This window comes from Lethenteron reissneri, chromosome 18 (genome assembly GCF_015708825.2).
Source record: "Lethenteron reissneri isolate LAM-NWPU_2019-01 chromosome 18, ASM1570882v1, whole genome shotgun sequence".
In the NCBI taxonomy this organism is placed as follows: domain Eukaryota; kingdom Metazoa; phylum Chordata; class Hyperoartia; order Petromyzontiformes; family Petromyzontidae; genus Lethenteron; species Lethenteron reissneri.
Window position 1 is genome coordinate 9,978,217 of NC_083796.1, and position 24,334 is coordinate 10,002,550.

The 24,334-nt window shown below is 41.1% G+C and overlaps 1 protein-coding gene across 1 annotated transcript in view; it reads left to right on the top strand.

The window, feature by feature from the left end:
• Window positions 1–24,334, top strand: part of LOC133343847 (tight junction protein ZO-1-like) — a 209,840-nt gene that overhangs the window by 111,658 nt on the left and 73,848 nt on the right. Inside the window, exons 3-7 of the mRNA XM_061553758.1 lie at window positions 9,294–9,347; window positions 17,457–17,581; window positions 18,739–18,841; window positions 21,270–21,990; window positions 22,813–22,916. Of these exons, the coding sequence (XP_061409742.1) occupies window positions 9,294–9,347; window positions 17,457–17,581; window positions 18,739–18,841; window positions 21,270–21,990; window positions 22,813–22,916 (1,107 nt within the window). The remainder of the gene's footprint in view (window positions 1–9,293; window positions 9,348–17,456; window positions 17,582–18,738; window positions 18,842–21,269; window positions 21,991–22,812; window positions 22,917–24,334) is intronic.

Below are 24,334 nucleotides of genomic sequence, written 5' to 3' on the forward strand. Positions count from 1 at the left end.
TGTTATTTGAGAAACCTTAAATTAGGTTAGGCAGGGTTCATTTTCCATCATTGATTTTATGCAGATTGATTATATTAAAGTTCGTCTTAATTAAATAGCATTCTAATTTATAGCGAGGCATGTCATTACGGTAAGATTGCAGTATTACAATGTGCTTGTGTCTGGTAAAATGTTAAGCCATTAAGCTGAGCTAGCATCGCATGCTGAGCTTCTTATCAATCCAGATTGATAGGAATGGATAAATGTTGTCATTTCATGGAATGGGGCCTACCCTGTATTAACACAAGAGTAGATTATTTCTGAACGTAAAAATAGAAGAGACTTCACTTGGGTAGGGCCACATGGTAAAGTGTTGTTTTTTGTTTTAAAACCAGACCTAATCTCAACAATATATCCCTAATCCTCATGCAAAATTCCTTGTATCCCTGGTTATAGACCAGCTTACAAACTTGGACAGTCGTTGAGATACTGTGACTAATTTTGAATATGCGTTTCAGAGCCCTTTGAAATAAATTTCCCACACGATGAGTTGATAGAAATATCTAAAGCCTGAGGATTTGCGAAAGCATTCATACTGACATAATTCAATGAAAGATAGCTCAGCCACTGTCCACTAAACATACTGATTGCCGCTCAGTGACCATCAACACGTTCTTCAACATGAGAAGTCATGTCCTAACCGCATCCATGCCAAAAACCATAATAAGAAAAAACAAACATACAAATGCTTATTCTTTTGGTCTTTCGGTAAAGTCACGTAGATAGGTTCAAGTAAAATAGCAAAAAACTACGACGGTTTGATCAAGCCCCCCCCCCCCCCCTAATTTAAACGTGCTGCTGGGTTGTGTGATGCTCAACGCGACCCTCTTCATTGCCCCCCAGAAGCTTTGGGTCTCCTTCAGATACTTGGCCGTCTGCCCACGAACCCTGATACCTGAGCATCGCTACTGTCATGGTGTTGCAGGAGGGAATCAGCACCCATGTCCCTTGCACAATATCCTGTGATGCCCTAAGAGTACCAAATTAAATCTTCTGAGCTCCAGGAAGCTTCCTTTTGTTCACCTTTCTTCTCTCGGCCACTTCTCTCGCAGCATTACCGCCCAGCCGCTCAAGACTTGTGTCCAAGTCCAACTAGATCTCAGACTCCGGGTATCCCCAGAGGCCACCTCCCTTGACGAGGTCAGGCCCTGTCTCTGTCTCCCAGGATAGGTGAATCCACAATGACGTTGTACTTGTGACCCGGATCTCATTGTACTAGCAGGAAACACTGCAAGGCCAGCATCCTGAGTGTCACTCATTTCTGCCATTAGTTACAAAATAATTCGATAGAATTTTATCGAGACCACATAACTGCCCACTACCATCCTGATCCTCTATGCTTTCTGTGGGACGAACACCTTCCCTTATCTTTTGCCAAAAAGCACACACATCTGCTTCAGCTGCTAGGAAGGGATCAGGTGACACTGCGGCAGAGTGAAAATACACCCGTCTTGATCTCGCTTGGACTTCACCTTCTCTTTCGATTGAAAAACTTGGTTCAACGGAGGCATATTCCAGAGATATTTCTAAAATAATTTCCCGCACCGTGATTTAATTGAAGTAAATGAAGGCAGGAGATGTTCTAAAGCGTTCAGACTGACATAATTGTAATGCAATGGAAATATGGATAATCCACCATCTATCAAACGTATACAAATATACGAGCAGACATTCCATGAATAATCTTTTGGAACATAATCACTTTTAATTGTTTCCAAACTTTGCTCAGAAAACAGCATCAAGAAGACACGGTTCTGTGGCATGCCTTTACAATCTAGGCCTTAAACATGAAACAAATTATTACTGTTCGTGACTCATACGAACGAGCTATGGGGAAGCACTGTATTTTTATATGAAATAAATCCATCCACATGTTGGTCTTAAAGGTATGTATTCAATGTTTTTGAGTACACTGATATTTAGTCTTGGCTCAGTAGGCATAACACACTTGAGTTTAAATTAAAACTGCTCAAACAAATGTGCTGAGGGCACAAACCTTAATGTGGTTTGCAACAAGATGAAGTAAATATGTAATTATATAATTTGATGTTTCCCAGTGGAAACATCTCAAATTTAGCATTGGTTATTTCTACATCATGCTTATAGCCGAGCTATGTACTTCATGATTGTTAGCCTTCTGGGTAAAAAAAAATGGGAGTACTTTATATGTGTAGAGTGAAACTCTTATTCACAAACCTCGTATCCATTAATTCTATTACACGTGGCTGTGTCTCCATCTGCGAAAAAAACTCATCCTGTTATTACTGCAGGTTGATTCTTTAATTCCCAATTATTATTGGATAGGAGGAACACCTCAAGTGGTTATCGTGGGTGCTAAATTCATCCCGCTATCTGCTCTTTCTCATGGATTAAAGAATGCCAAAATGATGAAGATGCCTACCATGCTGATGATACTGCCGATACTTATGATGAACGTAATCATGATCAACACCACCATTCTGTTGATGCTGCTTCTGATGTTGCACGTATGTACGTACGTACGCTTGAACGTCTTTCACACCGTTTGTAGCCAACCATGCTCATCGCAGGTTGTGGGAGAAAACGGGTGTGTCTGGAGAAAACCCACATGCGCACGTCAAGACGACTACACTAGACAGCGTCCATCCTGGACAGATTCACGCAAACCCAGGTTTGCTGAACTGCCGTGTCCTCACCGGCAGGTTTGGGAGTTTCACAAATCTGCGTCAACGCAGCAAAACCCCCTTGGCCTGCTGTGTGCCTCTCACAACTCTCTCCCCCCATCCCTGCTGTGCCGCACAGCACTCGTAGATGTTTGTATTGGAAGTTGATGAGAGCAGCCAGCGATGGAATGGCCATCCAAAAGAAACGAATGTGCCACCCGTGTCCTCGGGAGGCCACTTTTGTGAGCCATGAGATCAGTTCGTGCGCAATATGCGAGATGGACTGTGAGGTCCACAGTAGAGGTTTTTTGGGTTAGATCGCGTTGTTTTCAACGTGTCATTAAACCCGCCACCACCTGACACAGCCAATTAGTAAGGCTTGTCAGGTAAACAAAACATGCCAATTTATTACTAGTTCAGCACACTGGTGTGTTAGAGAGTAAACCCACAACATTTACAATTGTGAGGGATGTTGACAATAAAGGGAGACCTTTAACGAGCGGTAGATATGGAGCAGTTGATGATGATCATCATCGCGATTTACGATGTGAAAGATCTTGCATCATGTACAATGAAAAAAATACCCATTCCACGCAGCTAGCATTGCCTAAAAACACAAACTTGGAACATTATTTACACGAAAAAAATATTAGCTGCACCTCTTTCACGTAAATCATTACCTCATTTGAATAAGAGAAAAAAATCGTCTTAAGAGGATATGCCCCGTATTTAAATACGAAGATTGATTGAATGGTAAACCTCTGCGCCTGTTTGTGCGCAGCGGTGATGTCCGCTGAGTCGGTGTATTGATGGAAATGGTCGCCCGTGTGTCTGAGGCCACATTCTCAACACACCAGCGGTGTCACTGTATCACCAACTGGCCAATAACAGCCCTCAGTCAGCGCTTTAAATTCTGTGGATGCTAGAGGGCAAACACACACATTGCTCATGTGTCTCCAGTGGTATCCTTAAGCTCACGAGCTAAACTCTGTTCGTCCTTAGATCATCTGTTTCAAATTATCTGTGTCAAGCAGGCAGACTGTAAATCAGCTAGAGTCGGTTTTTTTGGTCAACAATATATCCACAGTCTTTAAAATAATAACGAAAAGCAATACAAAAGGATTATGTGATGCAACGTATAGGACAATTGCATTACGCTGATTAAAAGCAATAATTATGTTTAATTGGGTGAATGTCACAGTGGTTAGTGTTATGAACCTGGTGACTTTAGTCTGATTCCTGGTCACGGCCAACATCAGTGGGTAGTTGTGGTGAGATGTTAACTACCTCACCGGAGGTCGTGGGTTCGATCCCGACCCTGACGCCTGTTTATTTGGAGTTTGGATGTTCTCACCGTGGTTGCGTGGATTTTGCCACACGATAAGCCACTTTGTTGAGCTCTCAATTGTGGCCAGGTTTCTTCTGAAAATGAACTATACGTGACTTTACCGAAAGAACCAAAGAATAATTCCTGCAGTCACGAAAGCTCCAAATTAAGTAAGAGCTATACAGCTTAGCGTGGGCCTTAACCGGTAAAATAAAAAAAATTGCTGAGTTTATATGAGTTGGTGGGGGAGGTAGGTGGCAGCTTACAGGCCTGAAGGGGAGAAGAGAGGGCAATGGCACTGATGCATCAGCAACCTACTTGCAGTACTGCATCAGAAATGCATATTTTTTTGCTCTGCGGGGGCTTTCTCACGCGTGGTGACGTAATCTCTGCAACCAGACAAATTCTGTCTCGGAAGTTTCTGGAGCAGAGGCAATGCAGCATCACACCAAGCAATCGTTCTTCATGATTTACATGTGATGTGCCATGATCTTATATCTTAGGCATGTAACGACGCATCAATTAATTAATTGACTTATTTGCTTATTTATTAAGATTATGACACAAGAATCGTTAGAATCGATAGTTATGATTCATTCAAATTACAGTCTATACACGTGATATACTAATGTGAGTCTAATATAGTGACTCAAACTGTACAACAAACCAGATGGAACCACGCGACGAGAAACAATTTAAACGAAAGCACGAATGCAATGATTCCAAACTCAAATTGTCACCCGGCGAATAGGAACATTTTGCCGCACAGCTTGTGAAGTGCTTTTCACATCCCTCCCTTCCTTCGTTTCCTTTTGAACAGTTGCAAGGGTGGAAAGGAACGCCACGCTGAATGGACCAGAATGCATGCGATCCCAAGGTGTTTATGGCATTGTGCCGTTGCTCCAAAGGAGAATGCCTTATTAAATAAAGAACAGATCCGACTATGTGCGGTTGTTTTCAAGTCGCAGAGTGCTTCATCCGCAACTTTGGCTCTTTGACATGCGATCTTCAAACGCCTACAAAGCTGACGCAGTGCTGCTGCTGCCGCTGCGCTAGAAAACTCCGTAACAAACTTGCGGAAAGTGTAGAGCTTGTGGTGGCGTAAGCATAATCCAGTCGGTACAGCCTGCCCGCAGCAGCTCACAGCTTGGATCAATGCGATTTGAGTTTAAACAGAGCTCATTGAAGCTGGATTTATGGGAACTAAGTACACAGGCCACTCTGCAGACACTGTTACACCGGTGATATGTACACCCAGCGACACTTGAGTGAAGTTAAGATTGATCAGGCATGAACACCACAGTGTCTTACTACCCTGGTAACATTTCTTCTTTGGTTTTCTGGTTATATTCTATGTCGCTATTTCATTATACCTGATGATGATTGCTTGTGTTGCAATCGAAACGTCGTATGCTATTATTTAATTTATTATTTTATTTTTATACGTGACTTTACCGAAAAAACCAAAGAATAATTCCTGCAGTCACGAAAGCTCCAAAATTAAGATACCCTGGTAACAGTTTACAAAGTGCATTTAAATAATCGATAAGCTAAACATATGCAAGGCTGCATGCATGATTATGACTACATTGGTTTGTTATTCAGACAAAGCCTTAAAAAAAAATCGGCATTCCAAACTTTGAGTTCGAAAGTATGTTGTCCGTGCAGGTCTGGTTGCCTGCTGTGCTTTTATGATTTGCCAGAATGACCACCTCGTGCAAATGTTATTTTCCTAGCTCCGTATGCACATGTGTTTCTATTTGCCTTTGCGCTTGTGTGCATATGAAAAGAATGTGTTTTTAAAAAGCAGATTTTTTTATGGCATTTTTTTCAGTTCTTTGTTTTTACTTTTCATAATAAACGTGTTTGGGTTAGATCGCGTTATTTATAAATGTGTCGTAACCCTCAACCACCCGACATGGCCAATCAGTAAAAAAGTGTCACGTTGACAAAAGACAAATAGTTCACTACTTTAGCCCACCAGTGTGTTGAACACTTTTTTACTGATTGGCCGTGTCGGGTGGTGGAGGGTTACGACACATTTATAAATAACGTGATGTAACCCAAAAACGTTTATTATGAATAATATTGGTCGCGAAAGCCTACGTGTTTTTGCTTTTAATTTCATTTCATAGCAGAACATATGCAGGCTAATGTCTATTAAGAACTAGTTCTGCCCTTGTGGATTAGACTTCACTGATATAAGAAACGTGTAATTTTACTATGATGTAATCTTCCATGAATGTTATGTTTTACGTTACAGTACAGTGCTGTGCTTTGTTGAATCTCTGTGAAGATATGTATTATGATCTGAAAATAGATCCAGCGGAATATAATTTAGAAAAAAGACAAAAAATAATAGTAAATTATATAGGTTCCCTTAGAGCATTGGCCAAGTTTCTGCCCAAATAAACACATGACATAATTGACATGGACATGTTACATTGCTAACATCTGCCGACATCTGTCTGCAAGATGGCATCTCTTCTGCCATTTTGCTACCCACTTAAGACCTCTGCTATATTCGGCGAGTGCCCAAAGTATGTTCCTCTAAAATATCTTCATCATTATCATCATTGCCAACCATGCTCAATCTTCTGCTGGATGAAGCCCCCCCCCCCCACCCTAAAAGGTGTCACCATCACTTGTGATCCTGTATGTAAGAGTTCACGTGAATAAATAACTCATGGATAAGACATTTATTTAATAAGCAAAAAATTCACCGGTTGTGTGATTATTTAATAATTTACATTTGTTTACAAAAATATTAATATAGCACTTTTTAATGAAAAATGCATCGTACGTGTGAGGAAGTATGCATATATATATTAAAACACATACATTATATAACAGTATCCCTCTTACCCGAGGAAGCAGGAATACATTTTCAGACTAACATTTCATTTACTGAGTTAATTTTCACTCTTCTCCCGTGTGCACTCATCACAGTCGTGAACATTTAGTGCAATGCATCTTTGTGCTTCGGGTTTATGCGGCCTTCAGTGGTGAGGCAAAGGCAACACATTCCTGCGGAGGGAGCTGGTAGGAACGTTGGGTTGCTCGGTCAATGGCCAGGGTCAACGGCGGCGTGGTGTATTCCGCAAATATGCCCGACTGTGAGGGCGGGCACAAGCCGGCGTGAGTCGGTTAAACGTTGAGTTTTATAAGGGCACCACGGGGTGACCAGCCCCTTCCCACCCTCTCCAGCCTCCTGGACCACCCAGCTTTCTTGTTGTTGGATGTAATTTTATGTTTGCTATTCCTCCAGATTCTTGTCGAGGAGGTGAAGGGTTACAGATGTTTTGAGAAAAAAAAAACTAATCCAGGTTTTAAATGACCATTTGGATGATGTACGGTATTTCTCTATGTGATGCAACAATTTAGAGGTCATGGATAGATTCAACTAACTTGGTAATGTTGTGCAGAGTAATAGAGGTATGGATTTAGGAATAGCAATGTGACTCTGACTGACCTGTATTGTTTGGCGCTGCTGATATGTAATTAGAAATAATAAACAAATACGCATTTCAAGATTATTGTGCTTCCTGCTTTTTTTCTCATGGGCTGAGACCTGAGGTCCTCATTGAGGATGCACCTTAATTATTGCATTATTACAAAGTCTCTTCAATTGGAGTGTTGGCCACTTTGTGTATAAACCAGAGTTGTAGGCTGCGAAGGGAAGATGAGGCTTGCTGTCTGCATGATTTGGGCTCACCCACTGTGGCATTTCGGCCGTGTGGCTCACTTCTCTTTTGTTGACCCTCATAAGTTGTCCATTCGGTGTAGGAGGCCAAGGGGGTGACCAGGAGCCCCCTGGCTGCAGCAGATTGACACTTGCTTTCCAGAGCTTAGAATGGAAAATGGAGTTTGCGTAGGGATTTTTTTTCTTCCTGTAGGGACCGCTTGATTTGAGGTTGTACGGCAGATGCAACGATGTTGCTGCCTTGGGTGTATGCTTTCAACTTGAGTTGCTGCCTTATTTCGATTGTTATGTAGGCCAACTGCATACTATTAAATGTTGATCACATGATGGGATATTTTTTTTAATTTATACATTTGTATTCACAATGACTGTGCTGGTAGAGCGAGTTAAAGCATCTCTTAAAAAAATATTTTTGCAGATGAATGCGAAAGCTTGCTTTCTCAGCAGTACATGTGGAAAAAAACAAAGTGATCGCTTTGAGGTTTTGGAATGACTTCAAAGACTCATTCTTTAAAGAGCACGTAACATCATATGAATTAACAACTCCAACCAGGCTTTTTGTTGGTGAGATGATACAGCTCTGGCTGGCCTTAACTACTTAGTAAGGCCAATACAAGATGTGTGATAAAACAAGTCACTATTTTCTGAAGCAATATTATACAATTGAATAGTTGTTTTTTAAAGCGACTCCCGATAGCAATGTACCTACGTGTATTATTAGCATGTGTATCTGGTATTCTTTTGTAGATTTGAAGCTTTCGTGACTGCAAGGAATCATATTCTTAGGTTTTTTCGGTAAAATCACGTAGGTAAAATATCAAAATTAATAAAAATAAAATAAAAATCACGACGGAGACTTGTGTTGCCTCCGAAACGTCGTGATTTTTATTTTATTTTAATTAATTTTGATGTTTTACCTACGTGACTTTACCGAAAAAACCTAAGAATATTTGGTATTCTTTTGTTGAGTGCTGCTTACTAGCAGCATTGCATTCTGAGAATACTTTAGGCAAATTCAATATGTTAACATCATCTCAAAGTGGGAAAACACATTTCTATGTTGAGTGGGATGAAAGTTGCAATACTCTACAGCGTTTGCATCTCACCACTGCGTGTTGCTTAAGCCTGCTTGATGATTGTTTTTATATTTGAAAAACTAGGGTCACTTATGTATTCTTGTCTCTTTTTATTGTGGTTTTACAATGTTATATGGTCTTTGAATAGCTTCGTGATGCTCAAAACTGTGTTATTAAGAGTGCCGCAATATGCAATGGACATTTGTAAAATGGCCTTTTGTGACAGCCATAAGCCCAATAAATGTTACAAGCGGTCTGACTGGCTGTGAAAAGAGAACGTAGGCAGTTAAGACCCGAAACTCCTATAGCACCAATTGGTTCCAAGACACAACAGACTCCCGTGGTAGTGTCGCTGCTAACCCTGTTCGTTTATTAGCATAACAGCTATAAAATGGGTCTAATGATGGCTTGTCAAAAGCCTGATTTACTGCTTTAGAGTCCTACTTATGGTGGCATATTTATGGCTGTGTAAGGCTCATGTTGTGATTTTGTTTTATTTGTGGCAGGCTGGCACCATGGAGGAGACGATATGGGAGCAGCACACAGTAACCCTTAATAAGGTAAGAACTCGCGCTACATTTAAAATCATAGTATATGGACATACGTTCTAATGGGAACTTAATTTTAGTTAAAAAAATGTATCTCTATCCAATGTAATTCATTATACAGTACAGTGGTTTACTTAGAAAATATTGTACAGGGTGGTAGATATGTCTTGTGACCCCCATTTAACTGTCAAAAACGTAATATTTTGAATGAAGGTTTATTTAAAACAGAAAAATTATTATGCAAAGGAAAATCCTATTGGGGGTCACAAGACAGCTGGACCACCATGTACATTAAAAAACTACAGTATACTGACCGTACACTAATGATCCATTAGGGTTTAGCCATCATCGATCTTGAGAATCTAGAATGGTATGCATATTTATCCATCATTTAGCCTTCGCTGATTTCGTTGTAGTTATGGGGAGGATGAATGGTGTATGACTGAGCAAAGGCAGATTTGCATAGCAGAGTGTTATCAGCACAAAGACAATTTTATGTAGCGAGTTCCCCCACCCTCCCCCTTCACCCCTTTTAAGTATTTTCACTTAGACCAATTTCAAGAATGCGAAATAAATTTTCAAAAATATTTCATAGGCTCATGCATATATAGGATGTAGTTAATTTACACAAGGCATTTGACAAATGAAGCCAGAAATACTCAATAGATAAAAAAAAAATTCCTGAGCCTATTTACAGCTATGCAAATAATGTAGGATGGGATTTTATTTTGTATAAACATTTTGTAATTGAACTCAGAATCTTAGACCATTGGTCTCACCACAGGAGACCCCTTGCCATAAAGTTACATTTTACCAACTACAGCTTAGACCTTTTGCTTTCAGAGTAACTGCAGTTACATCAAACTTGCAATGATCCAGTGTTTTCCAGTCTTAATGCCAAGTAGATACGATATGGCCATTTATCTTAAATATTTTTTTTTCAATTGAGTCAAAAGTATTGATTTATTTTCCAAAGTCTGTTCACTTTTAAAATTGTCACCAAGGCAATGTGTAAATGGTGTAACATATATATTTCATCCTATTATATTTTAAATGTACCAAGGTAGTTATTCTAGCTTGTGTTTAACGTGGTTTTTATTGGATTAAGAGTTGGAAATTTGTATTAAGTTCATTTAAAACCTCCACATTGATGACAGGAAGTAAAAAACTGTTTAAAACTAAATCATGAGCAACTTACGTTGATTAACAAATTTACTTTAACTTACTGTGGAAACAGAATATCCATTTGAATCGCCTCTCTACATAATATATAATTTTAGTTATATTGTTCACATTATTATAATTTTAAATGTAACCGTGGTTGACCAACTTAATATTTGCAACTCCCACTCATTGACAGTAATTGCAGAATGTGCTCTTACACCTAATTGCTAACTGTGCCTCGTTAGTAGACTGTCAAATGGAAACAGATTATGCATGGTTCACTGGGCCCTGGGAATGTTGGCCACACTGTGGTTGAGTTCAAAAACATTTCATCTCCTCATAGCCTGTTGCTAATATACATAAGGCATTTTTGGAACGTGGCCTGTGCAAGGCATTTGTTCAAACAAATGTGTAGTTTCAGTATGTATATTGGCTGTAAGCAAGTAATGTGACATTTAATATAATATTGCATTAATTGTTCACACAATGTTGTTACATTCACCCATATAAACAAACATGCATTTGCAATATGTTGAGCATGAGCTATGTTGCCTCAATGCACTTGTCGATATATTGTATATACATTGTTAAATACCTCAAGTGATTTATTTTGTAGGCTTTTCATCGGCCTAAAAGCCTTTTATGGTAATTCATGGTGATTTCCTTCAGACCTACAATTGTTGACATTTTGACTGATTTATTGTCATTATTACTCTGTGAATATAAATTCATCGTGGTTAAATATTTAATTTAAAGATATATACAGGCCACAAACCTCAGGCCAACATTCAAATGTGCTACCAGGGAGGGAGCACATTTTAAAAGATCCATTCACTTCAAACATGTTGTGAAGTTTTTGTTTGTCCTATCTTGATACAGTAATTTTGCTATGACTGTTCCACCTGAAGGCGGGGGCTTGTGTTGCCTCCGAAACGTCGTGATTTAATCTATTTATTTTCGTTTTCCGTTTTTAACCTACGTGACTTTACCGAAAAAACCAAAGAGTATGGATCCTTGCAGTCACGAAAGCTTCAAATCTAGAATTGTCCTACCTTATTATGCTGTTACTTTAAAAAGTCTGGAAAGCCAATATGCTGACAGGCAAAACCATTTTAATGCTATGTAGAAACACAGAATGGAAATAGATTTATGTATTTCATTACCATTCCATGATTGCGTTTGGGCTCATAATAGAAATATCCTGTAGAGAACAAAAAAGGATTACATTTTGCCTTAAAACTTCCGTGACTGCAGGAATTAATGTTCTGTGGTTCTTTCGGTAAGAACAAAGGATTCTCAGATCAGAAAACATCTAATACAGAATATAGAGGTTTCATACAGGTGTTAATAATTTTATTATTATGAAAAATTTCATTAAAACAGCGATATCCAATATACTTAATGAATATTGATGTTTATACAGCATATATAATGCATCTAGTGTGTGAGCACGAATGTTATGGTATGATAGTTTGCAAATTGCACCTTCTTCCCAAAAGACCTGGGGTTATTCCTGACTATGCAATTCAGTGGTAATTGATATACCTGTTGTGAGCCTCTCCGAGGGCTAATTTGCATACAACCAGATGCCTGGGAAACTTGGGTCCTACCAATGGCAGCGCTGTAAAAGTCATGCTACATCAATAAAAAGTGTCCGTGAAAAACACTGGTTCGATCAACTACAAAGGCTACAGATGATAAACAATTCCTCCAGTGCGTGTTTGCTTGATCTTTGGCTGCATTGGGTGTTTGACGTGACCGCACATGGTCAGAGTGTAAAAAAACTGGTGATGAAAGCATCACTGCCCAGGTGTGTTTTCATTGAAAACTTTTCCAGTAAGAATCCAGCCCTCTCATCACAAAGGCAAATTGCCAAAAGACCCCCCTCCCCTGTATAACCTTTACAGACTATTGGGACAAGTGCTGCAATCGAGCACCAGTGAAGGTTGACACAGCACATGAGGCGTGGGTGAGCGGAACCACTCCCGGCTACCTTCATCTTCCCAGTGCTGATGTTTCCACTCTGCTTTAGATACTAATATAAGGCTGAGTCGACCTAGGGAAGGCCCAGGACCAGTTCAGATATAAATGTTGCCGATATGGGCTGTGAGCGGGAATCCAACTCGAATCGGTGGATTTGTAACACAGTGCACGAACTGCTACACTACCGCTCCCTTCTCATTACAAAGCCAGAGATCCCCCATATAGCCTTTGACAGACTGGTGGGGAAGGTGCTGTTAATGAGCACCTATTAAAGCCGGCACAGCACACAAGGAGGCGGGTGACCATCACCACGCCTAGCCGCCTTAGTTTCCCCAGTGCTGACGTTTACACTCCAAGTACACATTTAAGGTTGAGTTTACTGAACGGGGGCCGCTCAGGACAGGTTCAGACATTCATCACCGATGTTGGCCATGAACGGAAATTGATCTACGGTCGCTGAGTTTGAAGCGCGGTGCACTAGCCACTACACTACCTTTCCCTTCTTGTCACACACATACACACGTAGCTTTCCACAGCACACAATCTTGATGTTTTCATCGTGATGTTTCTTATGCATGGAAAGGATCATAGTGTTGGCACTCCTTCTGCTTTGATGTATACTTGGCTTTGTTTGGATTGATTGGGTTCGGGTAGGAGGTTAGGGAGTGCAGTGAGATGGGAGGAGAGGTGCTGCCATCATCTTAATATGTTCACATCAGCATGTGTGCCAATTTATTAATTGGTTAGTATAATGGCACCTTTAGAATTTTTCACCAGGGCAAAATATTATGAAAAGGATCGAACCAGCTTGCTTTTGTCACGTGCCAAAATTATGTTCCCCATAGATTGCTTTTTTAACGCTTTATATTAGTTTATATTGCTATTAAGGAAATTATTCATATCTGTTGTTTTAAATATATATTTCCTGTTTCTGAAGGAAATCTATTAAGCCATTTCAACTTGTGTACATGATTACCTAACCTACTTTAATCTCCCTTTTATTTTACCAGGTAAGGCCCATTGAGCTATACAGGTCTTTTTCAGAAGCGACCTGGCCACAAATGATTGCCCAACGAAGTGGCTTATCACGTGAAAATGGAAATGTACAGCAGCCAAATACTCTCAATGCATGTTTTAAAATGTGGAGGGAAAAACCAGAAGACCCGGCAAAAAATCCATGCGACCTCAGGGAGAACATGCAAAGTCCACATATACAGGCGTCAGGGTCGGGATTAAACCCACGACCAATGGTATACCGGGCGAGGTAGTTAGCATCTTGCCACCATGGTGCCCTTATACAGAATCACACATTACACAGAATCACTCAGGGTACCTCTCTGAACAGGCACAAATGACGGACGCGGTGAGGGTCATATGATGCGTGCGCTTGGGTCACGTGATGCATGTGATTGGGTCATCAATGATCCCAAGGCAGTTTCACATCACAAGCATTAGTCAGTCATGCCACGCGGCAATTGCGACCAAGCACATGATGCAGGCAGGCATCGCTCTGGTGGCCACACCCTGGACATGTAACCCTAGAGCAGTTTGCATGTGCATTCCCACTGTTTGCATGTGCATTGCCAACGAGAAGTCCAAAAGATTTAGCTTGCCTGCCCAGGACATTGTATGGCTTGCAACTTTTGGCAGTTCTTGAGCATTGGCTAGTATTTTTCCACATCTTGCAAAAAGATAATAAACAAAAACACGTCTTATAATAGAGCTAGGGTCAGAGGGAGCAACATTTATGCAAGTTCACATAGTTTTGCAATAGTGTTGTTCAGGTTTTCTTGCACATACATTGTATGATATTTCATATGCAGTATATGCATTAGCGATTGAAACATTTATGGAAATAAATGGCTACTAATTTCAAAAGTTAAAGTTTGCTGATGCTTCAAATTTTAACCCACAATGATGGTTTAAGTGGTTGAAAAAAGTAAGTAATGTTAATTGAAACAAAATGTTCAACTCGGAAATGAAGCTCAATGAAATATTAAATGAATTACGTGTCAATTTAAATTTGTTCAAGTTTAAGCAGGCTGCCGTGAATCTTTTGTAAAATCTATTTTTACGCAAAACAAAGACACACGCAAATGCATTACCGTGTGCGACTGTGTCAAAAGCGATCAAGCGCGATGGCAGAATACTTGTGTCATGTTCTTTCCTCTCGGTGTATGGGCTGGAAACACATTGCATAGGCTAAACCGAGCCATCACTTGTATTAACATTGTAAAAGATATGTTGACTGTATACTTTCACCAATATGTTAACATTGACATTCAAATTTGTGCTGGAAGTGGTCATGACATCAAATGGTCCCCCCCACCTCCCCCGTAAAGAGGAAGTGCAACCAAGCAGCATTACGACAATCAGCATTACATTTTTTATTACGAAAAAATAGCGGTTGTGAAAATTGGACGTGCGGGATAAACCAAAGCTGCATGTATATATTCTATTTGAAATATTAGTTTATGCCATCCAGTTTCCAAGCATCGTATTTTTATGAATTTTGAAACAAAATTGTGGTTATTCTCGATAACCTAACCCGGGTTTAATATTTCACAAATTTAAAATATTTCCACATAAGCAATGTAAAAATGTATGTATGTGGAACTTCTTTCGCACCATACGTAGGCAACCGTGCTTATCAGAGGTACTTTGGAAGTACAACATACTTTTTCAATTCAGGCAGTTAAGACTTTTGATATTGGTGTGTGTGTGTGTGTGCTCGTAGTTATTCTGTCAAATTTTGTAAAGTGTGCCATGAATATGTTCGTTTAATTTAAGATGTTTGCTGAGATATCTTCTGTGGGTCTGTGATGTTGCACCATCTTAACATCTGAAAAAAAATGCCCTGTGAGGCTTTGGATGTTGACATGATTTTGGGAGGAAGAAGAAGAAATAAAAGGCCCTTGAATTTTGAATCAAATGACAAGCTTTAGCTTGGGGTCCACTACATAACATGACAATAATTAGAAGAGACAGTTTTTTTTTTTTTGGTAATGTGCAAACATCCATGGGTGCTGACATTGCTTTTAATAATATATTTTAAAAGGACAAACTTGACCTTGTTCATGGAAATGTATTTTTACTCGCATTTTTTGTAAGCAATTGATGTCTTTTCTTTCTATTGGGGAAAAGGTCGTATGTGTATGTGTGATACATCTAATAAATACACACGGGATCATTACTGTGATGTGTACGTGGTTTTCCATCAACCAGTACGGGGTTCTCATTAATTTGTGTATTTTTTCTCTCGGAATAGAAGTCAATTTTGCCTCCCAGGAATAACCAGCAAATGTGCCATTGGCACAGTTTCCTTGCAACAGCTGGTTCGTCGAAGCATTGGCCACTGTCACGGATTTGCTTTTGGCAACCACGTGGAAAATTGGGCCCTGTGTCATTGATTTATTACAGGCGTTTTTTGTTGCCTGATAATTATCAGGCTATTATAATAGCTTCTCATTTATTAAAACGCATCTCACCATTGATAAATATTTGAGTACAATGGCGTTTGTAAATTTGCAGCTCGTGTCATCTGCAAAGTTAGACCTCTTAGCCACAATGGTGTGGCGGACATACAACGCGGATTCTTTTTATCTGCGTAGTTACTCGTCAATTTACTACACTTATCTGCAGAGCATTGCTGGTAATTACAGATAATAGGATAACATTTTCGAATAATTGTACTTATTCGTTATTTATTTTCATTATGATGCTTTTTTACCCTGGAGAGCCTCACTGAGTCTCATAACTTTTCCAGGAGGGTCCTGCCAAGTTTTTTTGCAAATGGGTAAATTGTGATAAATGCAGGTGATGTAAAAATTTGGACCATGATGTCGGTACACAATGGTCTACTGCGAATTACATCAATGGATCTTGACAGCTCATCGGATTCCTCCAGTCTAAATAAAGATGCTGATTACGATATTTAATGTCCACTGTGAACCGGCAGTAATAACAAAAAAAGGCAGCTTGCGGAATTTGAACCGGCAACCTCTGCACAAAGCAGTGAATGCGCTACCACTGGGCTCCCTTCACTGCCGCTACATAAAATATCCATAAATATTCATGGATTATAGAGCATTTCAAGTAGCCACTGGAAGGCTCTTTCTATTATCACTATTTCACTTTGTCGAAGATGCAGAGCGCATGCAGTGTAGAGCAGCGCATGATTTGAATCGATTAATTTATTGATGAATACGTGTCTGCAGTTTACCATGGTACCATTGAGAAGTTACGTGCACAGTTATGTGCACAGAGGGATTTTTTTTCCCCATTGAATGGGCCACAATGAATTGGTCTGCATCTCGGGCGTTTTACATATTGCGTTGGGGTTGTGGGGGCTTTGTGCCGTGACCTTGTGGAGGTGGACCCAGAAGGTCAGATGAGAGCCCCCTGTGGAGAATTTTTTTCAACCCATGATCTAGCACTGGTGGCCTTGGGTGGAGTGATTTATTTCTTCATCAATTAAATCACTACTTCAAAGACGGATGTTGAATTTATAGCTTTTTGCAAATGATGCATAACTAATTTATGATCGAATTTGATCAGTCACTGTCATTAGTTGCCATTCCATTTTTTAAATACAGTACTGCCATAGGATTATTAACGTTTCCGGTTGAAATTCTTATAAAGACTGTCTAAGAACTGCTGTTATTTCTTGTGTGCCTGGATACTTTATAGCCTAAGTATGACTGCTCAGAAATAGCACTGAGCAATGCTCTTTTCAGTTTCGAGCTCTGAGCCAGTTGCGGAAATTCAATGTTTCTACGGTGGAAGCCAGTGTCAAAGTAGGATATCCTATTCACTGGCCCTGTTGTAAGCTCACGGAAATGTCATGTCATTGTTCATTTGCACGTTATTCAGAACAATCAACACGGCTGGTTTAATTCCAGTGCACCATTGCGCGAGAGTGTTTGCGTGATCGACTAACATTCTTTATACGCTTCCAAACGTTTCCCGTGGCAGGCGCCTGGCTTTGGATTCGGGATCGCCATTTCCGGTGGCAAGGACAACCCGCACTTCCAGAGTGGAGAGACGTCCATTGTCATCTCCGATGTGCTCAAGGGTGGTCCTGCGGAGGGGATGCTCCAGTCAGTACATCAATACTAATCCAGGAGCACTCAAAGTGACGGGGGGCCGTTCTCTCTTGGGCCGTCTTATTTGCCTTTAGCCAGATCGTCGGCATTAATGGTGTTAATAATGCGTAGATTTTCTTGAAGATTCAGATGTTTCTTAATTGTTGCCATAATTTTTTCTTGGTTTTTATCAGCGTAGTTTTTTCTACTTTGTATTTTTTTTGTCTCCACCAATATGCATGTAATATTGTGTTTTATAAATAAAAAATAGATAGTGAATTAACAAGTCAGTGATGTATGAAGTGGGAAATGAAACACGTGATATTTTTCTCATATGAATGTAAGTGTTGTGCATGACTTCGTTGTCAGTCTGCCGGTAATATATGTACATGTTCAGATTCTTATGCCGAGGACATGTATGTCCATATCACAGAAACATAATTAGTAATTCAAGTGAATTTTTTAATACTGTAGAAGAGGAAACATTAAATGAGATAATGTTATGACATTGTTATAGGGATTTCGTCTTTGATACAAGAAGGGATAAACAGCATCATCTTTGCAAACAAGGCAATGTACACATCTCTTTTCTGGTGAGAGAAACAGAATGATTTGTGCCTGATAATTTGATTTCTTGACAGCAGAAAATCCAATATGTTATGCAGTTGTCACGTTGACTCACCTACTGAAAACATCCCTTCATAGACTTTGCAACTTATTGGTTCTTATTATTTTAACCCTTTTATATCACCGGGCTTGGATACAAATTCATAATTTTATTCGGATGACATGGGAATTTCAGCGTCGCATCGAAGTTCCCACGAATAATTAAATTGCGATTAAACTAACAATAGGGGTAAGCACAGGCATTCATGTCAGTTTCAGACCATCCATTGCATTCACACACGCACACTTACATAGGTAGTTTTACATGGGACGTGAAGGATGGTTTTCAGCCGACGTGATTGGCTCTGCATGCATGTATGTTGAACTTCTATTGTAAGACGTTCACATTCACCAGCATGAGTGTGAGTGTGAACGCAAAGAATGGTTTGTCGTCGATGTAAATCATTTTACCAAAGCAAATGTGCAGCTCGGCCATTTATGTCGGCTGTGCACCTTCCTTTGTGTTCTCGGGCACACTTACCAAAGTGCTGTGTGCCCACTGGCAGTGAGAATGACCGGGTGGTGACGGTGAATGGCAAGCACATGGAAAATGTGGAGCACGCCTTCGCTGTCCAGCAGCTGCGCAACAGTGGCAAGACTGCCAAAATCGTAAGTCTAGCAGGTGATATGCATGCACACCGATCCTCATTTTAGCATTGGTGTGTTGCTGGGGCAAGTGCTGTTGGCTCCTACCCCTATTTCACTGGCACATTCGAGCCATGCCGAGTCAGGCTATCTATCGCAGATCTGGAGGCGCCTGGTTGATTTTCCATTGCAGAAGCCTGGACCGTGCCGCTGAGACACATTCAGTTGCCCGCTTTGCCACTGGATTTTGAGTTGTGCTGACTGATGTCGCGCGTTTCCATTGGCCACGCCACGGCCCCTGATTGTCTAGAATTCAGATGTCTTGTGAGGCCAGCGTGTCATGCTTTGGTCATAGCTCAACTTGGCAAATTACCTCTCCTTGCAGTGATGGCCGCATTGGCTCGGCACGGATGTGCCAGTGTAAAAAACACAGTGGCGAAGAAGCACTACACTGACATCATATTTCCCCCCCAGGGTGTACATTAAATGTGTTCAATATATCACGAAAAACACCTGTTGGAGGCCCATCTAGATAATGATAACGATATAAAGTATATAGCATATTGCTGCACTTATTTTAGTGTATTCCATATTTTTTTGCACATTTTCTTAGCAACAATGTTTTGCTCATTAAATGTAATGTATTAACGATGCAGAAGAGACCCACTATTCACGTGTAGGATTGTAAACGAAATACTCCTCAAATAGCCATAAAAGAACAAGTGGGGCATGTGTGGAACATTTCATAATCCCCCAATAAGTGGTTTCCTTTTTGCCCTATTTATTTTATTATATGTGCTCACTGATACATTTTATTTTCATCCGGATGTTTTTTTTTCTCCTACTGGATTTTGCTCAAAGCTCAAATCAAGTGCAAGTATACATTTTCTAGCATTTTTTTTAGAAAGCACCAAAGTGAAAAGGTTGGCACCAGTAAAATCAATACACTTATGAACCTTTTTGGACCAATTAAGAGACTTAAGTTTTAATACAACCACATGGAGAACAAAACTTTATTTTACTCTTTCTGTATTACCTGGGGATTTTACATAATGCATGCTGCATTGTACATGAACTCTGGAGAAATCCTTGGTTACCTCTTTCATCTGCATTTGTTAATTGTTAAATGCTGAAATCATTTTGCACTGGGGAAGAGAGTATATGAGCGCATGGTTTTAAAACGAAATGCACTCACACCATATGCGATGCATTATGCGTCACAAAAGTGATTAGATGTAAAAGTGAAGTCCATTTGTAAATGAGAGGCGGTTGTAAAAGATGGGAAAAGGTAAGCTGTACATTTTTATACATTTGACCACTATTATAAGCTTACTGGCCAATGCATTGAATAGCTTATACTCATTACATGTCAATGCGTTTTCTGTGGAAAGCACGAACCTTAGATGGCACGAACAATTTTCGAATCCAGGGAGCCTTGCAGCAGTGAGCCAGTTTTTCTGAGATCCTAGCTTCGAAATCGGAAAGCCGTCGGTGATTAAATCATGTTTTCAAGTGTAGCGAGTTGGTGATCTCAGCCTGGTCACCAAATGCTGCACACACAAAAAAATCATGAAAATATTTTTAACTTCATTACGCTTATTGTACTTCTGAGAATTATACATTGGGTTTGATTCACTTGTGAGCAACAGTCTCTCTGGTACATATGAAAGTAGTGCACCGTGTCTGAAGTGATTTCAGAAGTAGTTCTGTGATGTCACCTTCCAGGATCATTCTCTGACACACGGTGATGTAGACTGCTAACTAACAGAAATGTATTAATCTCGTGACATGTCGTGGCTTGTTGCACTCTTGAAAATCCACATTCCCATGCCATGCAAATGATGACCACTGTCAATTTACTACGAAGTGATACTCATTTAATTGATCCTAGAGGGCTGATGAGCTGACTCAACTAAGTATTGACCTACAACATTCTCGTTGTCATTCTAGCGCTCTTATCACATCATCACCTGGCCAGATCAGAAACGTGGAGATTGACAAAGAAAATAGAACAAAGCTGAAATGTGCAAATGGAGGAATAGGGAGGGGGGGGCATGACTGAAATTCTTATGAAATAAGTAAAGATAAATATGTGCATTAAAAAACAAAGGCATGTTAAAGACGTTATTTGGACTGTTAAACCAAAGTGAACTTGGGCAGGACAAGCTGCTAGAACTTGGGCAGGAAACGGTGCTAGAACTTGGGCAGGACGCGTTGCTAATGGTGGAGGGGCAGTCAACGGAATCGTGAGAGGAAATCCACTGTGGAGCTGGAGCAGTGAGATCAATTTGTGTTCAGGAGCTCCATCGATTTATTGCATCATGAGAAGGTGGATGGCTTGCGGAAGCATCCATCCAACGGTGGCTAGATCACGGCAGACGACGATGACTATGAACATTTTAGAATATCGCAACGACGCATCGCACCAAAAATGACTTAATTCCCTCCGCAGACCATCAAGCGGAAGCGGCGAGCTCAACCGCCGTCGTCGCGGCAGCCGCTGCATGAGCCCGAAGCCGCCGACGAGATCTTCGAGGCGGCCAAGGAGGACGAGGGGGAGGAGGAGGAAGAGGAGGAGGACGACTTCGACCGGCGGAGCGCGCGCAGCTCGCGCTCCGAGCGCAGCGGCCGCAGCGCGGCTCGCCGCGGAGACCGAGTCTCGGCGGCCGGCGGAGCCAGGGAGCGAGGGCACGGCCACGCGGGCGAGAGGGCCCAAAGCCTTGGCAGGCGCGAGCGTGAGGCCAGCCTGGGCCGCGTCGACAGGGACTATGGCGTCGGCAGGAGCGAGCAGGACCTGACATCAGGACGGAGCGACAGGGAGCGCAGCGCGGCCAGGACGGACCGGGAGCGGAGCGTCGGCCGGACGGACCGGGAGCAGGGAGTTGTCGGCAGGACCGAGAGAGACCCAGTTTTGGGCCGGACCGACAGAGATCACGTCCTTGCTGGGACTGAGCGAGATCGGAGTTTAGGGAGGGTCGAACGGGACCGTGGCCTCGGCCAGAACGAAAGAGAACGCAGTTTAGGGAGGAGCGAGGAAGATCGAAATGTCATGAGGAGTGAGAGGAGCAGAGGCAGGAGCATGTCTCCAGGGTCCTCTGACCGCAGGTCTGTTGGATCCTACTACCAGCCTAAGCTTGTGAAAGTCACGCTTGTGAAAAGCAAGAAATCTGAAGGTATGCACTTCTCTGTTTTTACATACTCTTACTGCAAAGTTGCCTGAATCAAGCTCCCAAGCCACACTTTGTAATTTAATTAATCTTGTGCATTGAAGAGATTGATCAGTTTAACCTTTGTCTGACCTGGCTCACAGCAAAAATTTAAGACACTGCTGCTGTACATCAATAGGATTAGAACTAAATGAGTTTACTCAGGTTTGGAATGATCCTGTCACACCATGACCTTTGTGTGAACCTGCTGATTTATAATCATTTTACTGCAAGGCTGAACAGAGGATTATTGCATTTTTCCCTCAAATTTATTATAATGTTATTAAACAATAATGCTTTCTCGGCACAAGCTCAGAAAATAAGCAACATTAAACATTCATTGCAATTGCCTTTAAGTGTGTGTTGGTTTCAAAAAGTAGAATAGATTGTCACTAAAACATCGCCCATCAATGGAAAACCCTTCTTTGTGTGGAATGATTGTATTCCTTTGTGAATTTTGCTGGTTTTATTCTGAAGGTGTTGTAAGATGCATAATGTTCAGTCAGTAATTTGTATTATTAGATTTCAATGTAATATATTAAGATAAGTACATTAAACAGTGAAGCATGTTTTTTTAAAACAAATTCTGCTAGTGAATATCGATCCATTGGCACAGCAGGCAGGCAGGTACTGTCCAAAGTGTTCGCCTGCTGTGTTTCACCATTTTTGCCTCTTGGCACCTGCTCGTTCCACATTCTGCCCCCTTTCCACAAACTTATCGGCGTGTTAAAAGTGGCGCAGGATTTCAGCGCGGCGTCGGCTCACGTAGTCTTGTCGCACCCCGCGCAGAGTACGGACTGCGCCTCGGCAGTCAGATATTCGTGAAGGATGTGTCGGCCGAGGGGCTGGCAGCGCGGGATGGGAACATTCACGACGGGGACATTGTGCTCAAGGTAACGCGCTTCAGCCAAGCGTTCATTCATGCTCGGATCACAGAGTGTAACAAATGTGCTTTTCTGCTTTTTTTGTGTGTGTGTTTATCCCAGATATAGCACAGGGACAAAAATAGGGCCATTCTTTCAACGTGAGCAAACAGGGCTGTGACCTGGATTTTTGTTCGGTCGTTATCCCTGGCATTGCCGGCCAAAGAAATTTTCAGGTGGAAAGGTTATCTGAGGCCAAATGCTGAGGTCACCGTAGGACAACCGGGCACAATGTGCTGCATAAGGAATGATTTATTCGAACATCAACCTCAGCCTTCCACACAAAGCTGTGTAAACAAAAATATGCATAGTTGATGTTTATTATAAATCACGCCGTTTCTGCTTGCCGTTGTGGTGTGCCCAGGGAATTTAGACAGCAGAGTTCGAAGAGGTAGTGTTAGCGCTGCTTGGGAGGGGATGGATGTTGAGAGAAACGCTTCACATGAGAGATACCAGTGTTGGTAAACAAACCCCAGCTATGGGACCAATTTGAAAAGTCGCTTAGGAGAACATCGCAGCTGAAGTGAGGAGGTACAACATCTCTGCCTCGTGTTGTCTTCCCCTTGAAAAAGAGAATAGCATCCTTGGCTGCATGGTTTCATCACTTGCACAAAGTAAGTGCTGTTAATGGAGAGAGACGTTTGGCATTGTCATGTACAAGGTTCAACGCAGCTTGAGTAAAATTTTGATTTGAATTAAAGTTTTAAACCACCGTTTTCAAAATACAGAAACTCGAAAGAGTGGTGTGCTTTATGGCCTGCCCTTACTTTCCCTCTTCCTTTCCCATATAAATCAACACTTGGCCTTCTCCGCTGCCTACACGCTGGCCAATCTAATTCACGAATCCGTGCTTAAGTGACTGCTACATGCTATATGGGAAGGTCATGCCTGTATTTTAAACATTTAGAATTGGAAAATGCCACGATGCTTAACAACAAAATACAACGATATATAACACTACTTCCTCTTGTCTTGCACACCTTGTTCTAGATGTTGAAAGTATTTTTGTTGTCATTTTTATGGCCTCAAGTTGTTTACGTGCACTGTGTATTTCAACATCACATATATTGTGACTCACCCCTGCATAAATGTATGCAGTAATTTGTAAAGTGAAGTCAGTTGGTAATTGGCAGAGGTTAGTGCAGAACTACTCAGCATGCGGCCTGTTGGTCGCATCTGGCCCCTAGAGTATGGAACGTCATCCACAAATTATGGGGAGACTAATATATTAACGTTTTGCTATGATAAGGAGCCTTACTATAATAGCTTTTGTACTGCCCTTGTCCACCATTCCCCCCACCTTCTCTACATGCGTGATCTACATTTTCCTGAAATAGAAATGCTTTGAATGCATGAAAAGTGACCAACTGACAAATAAATATGAGCAT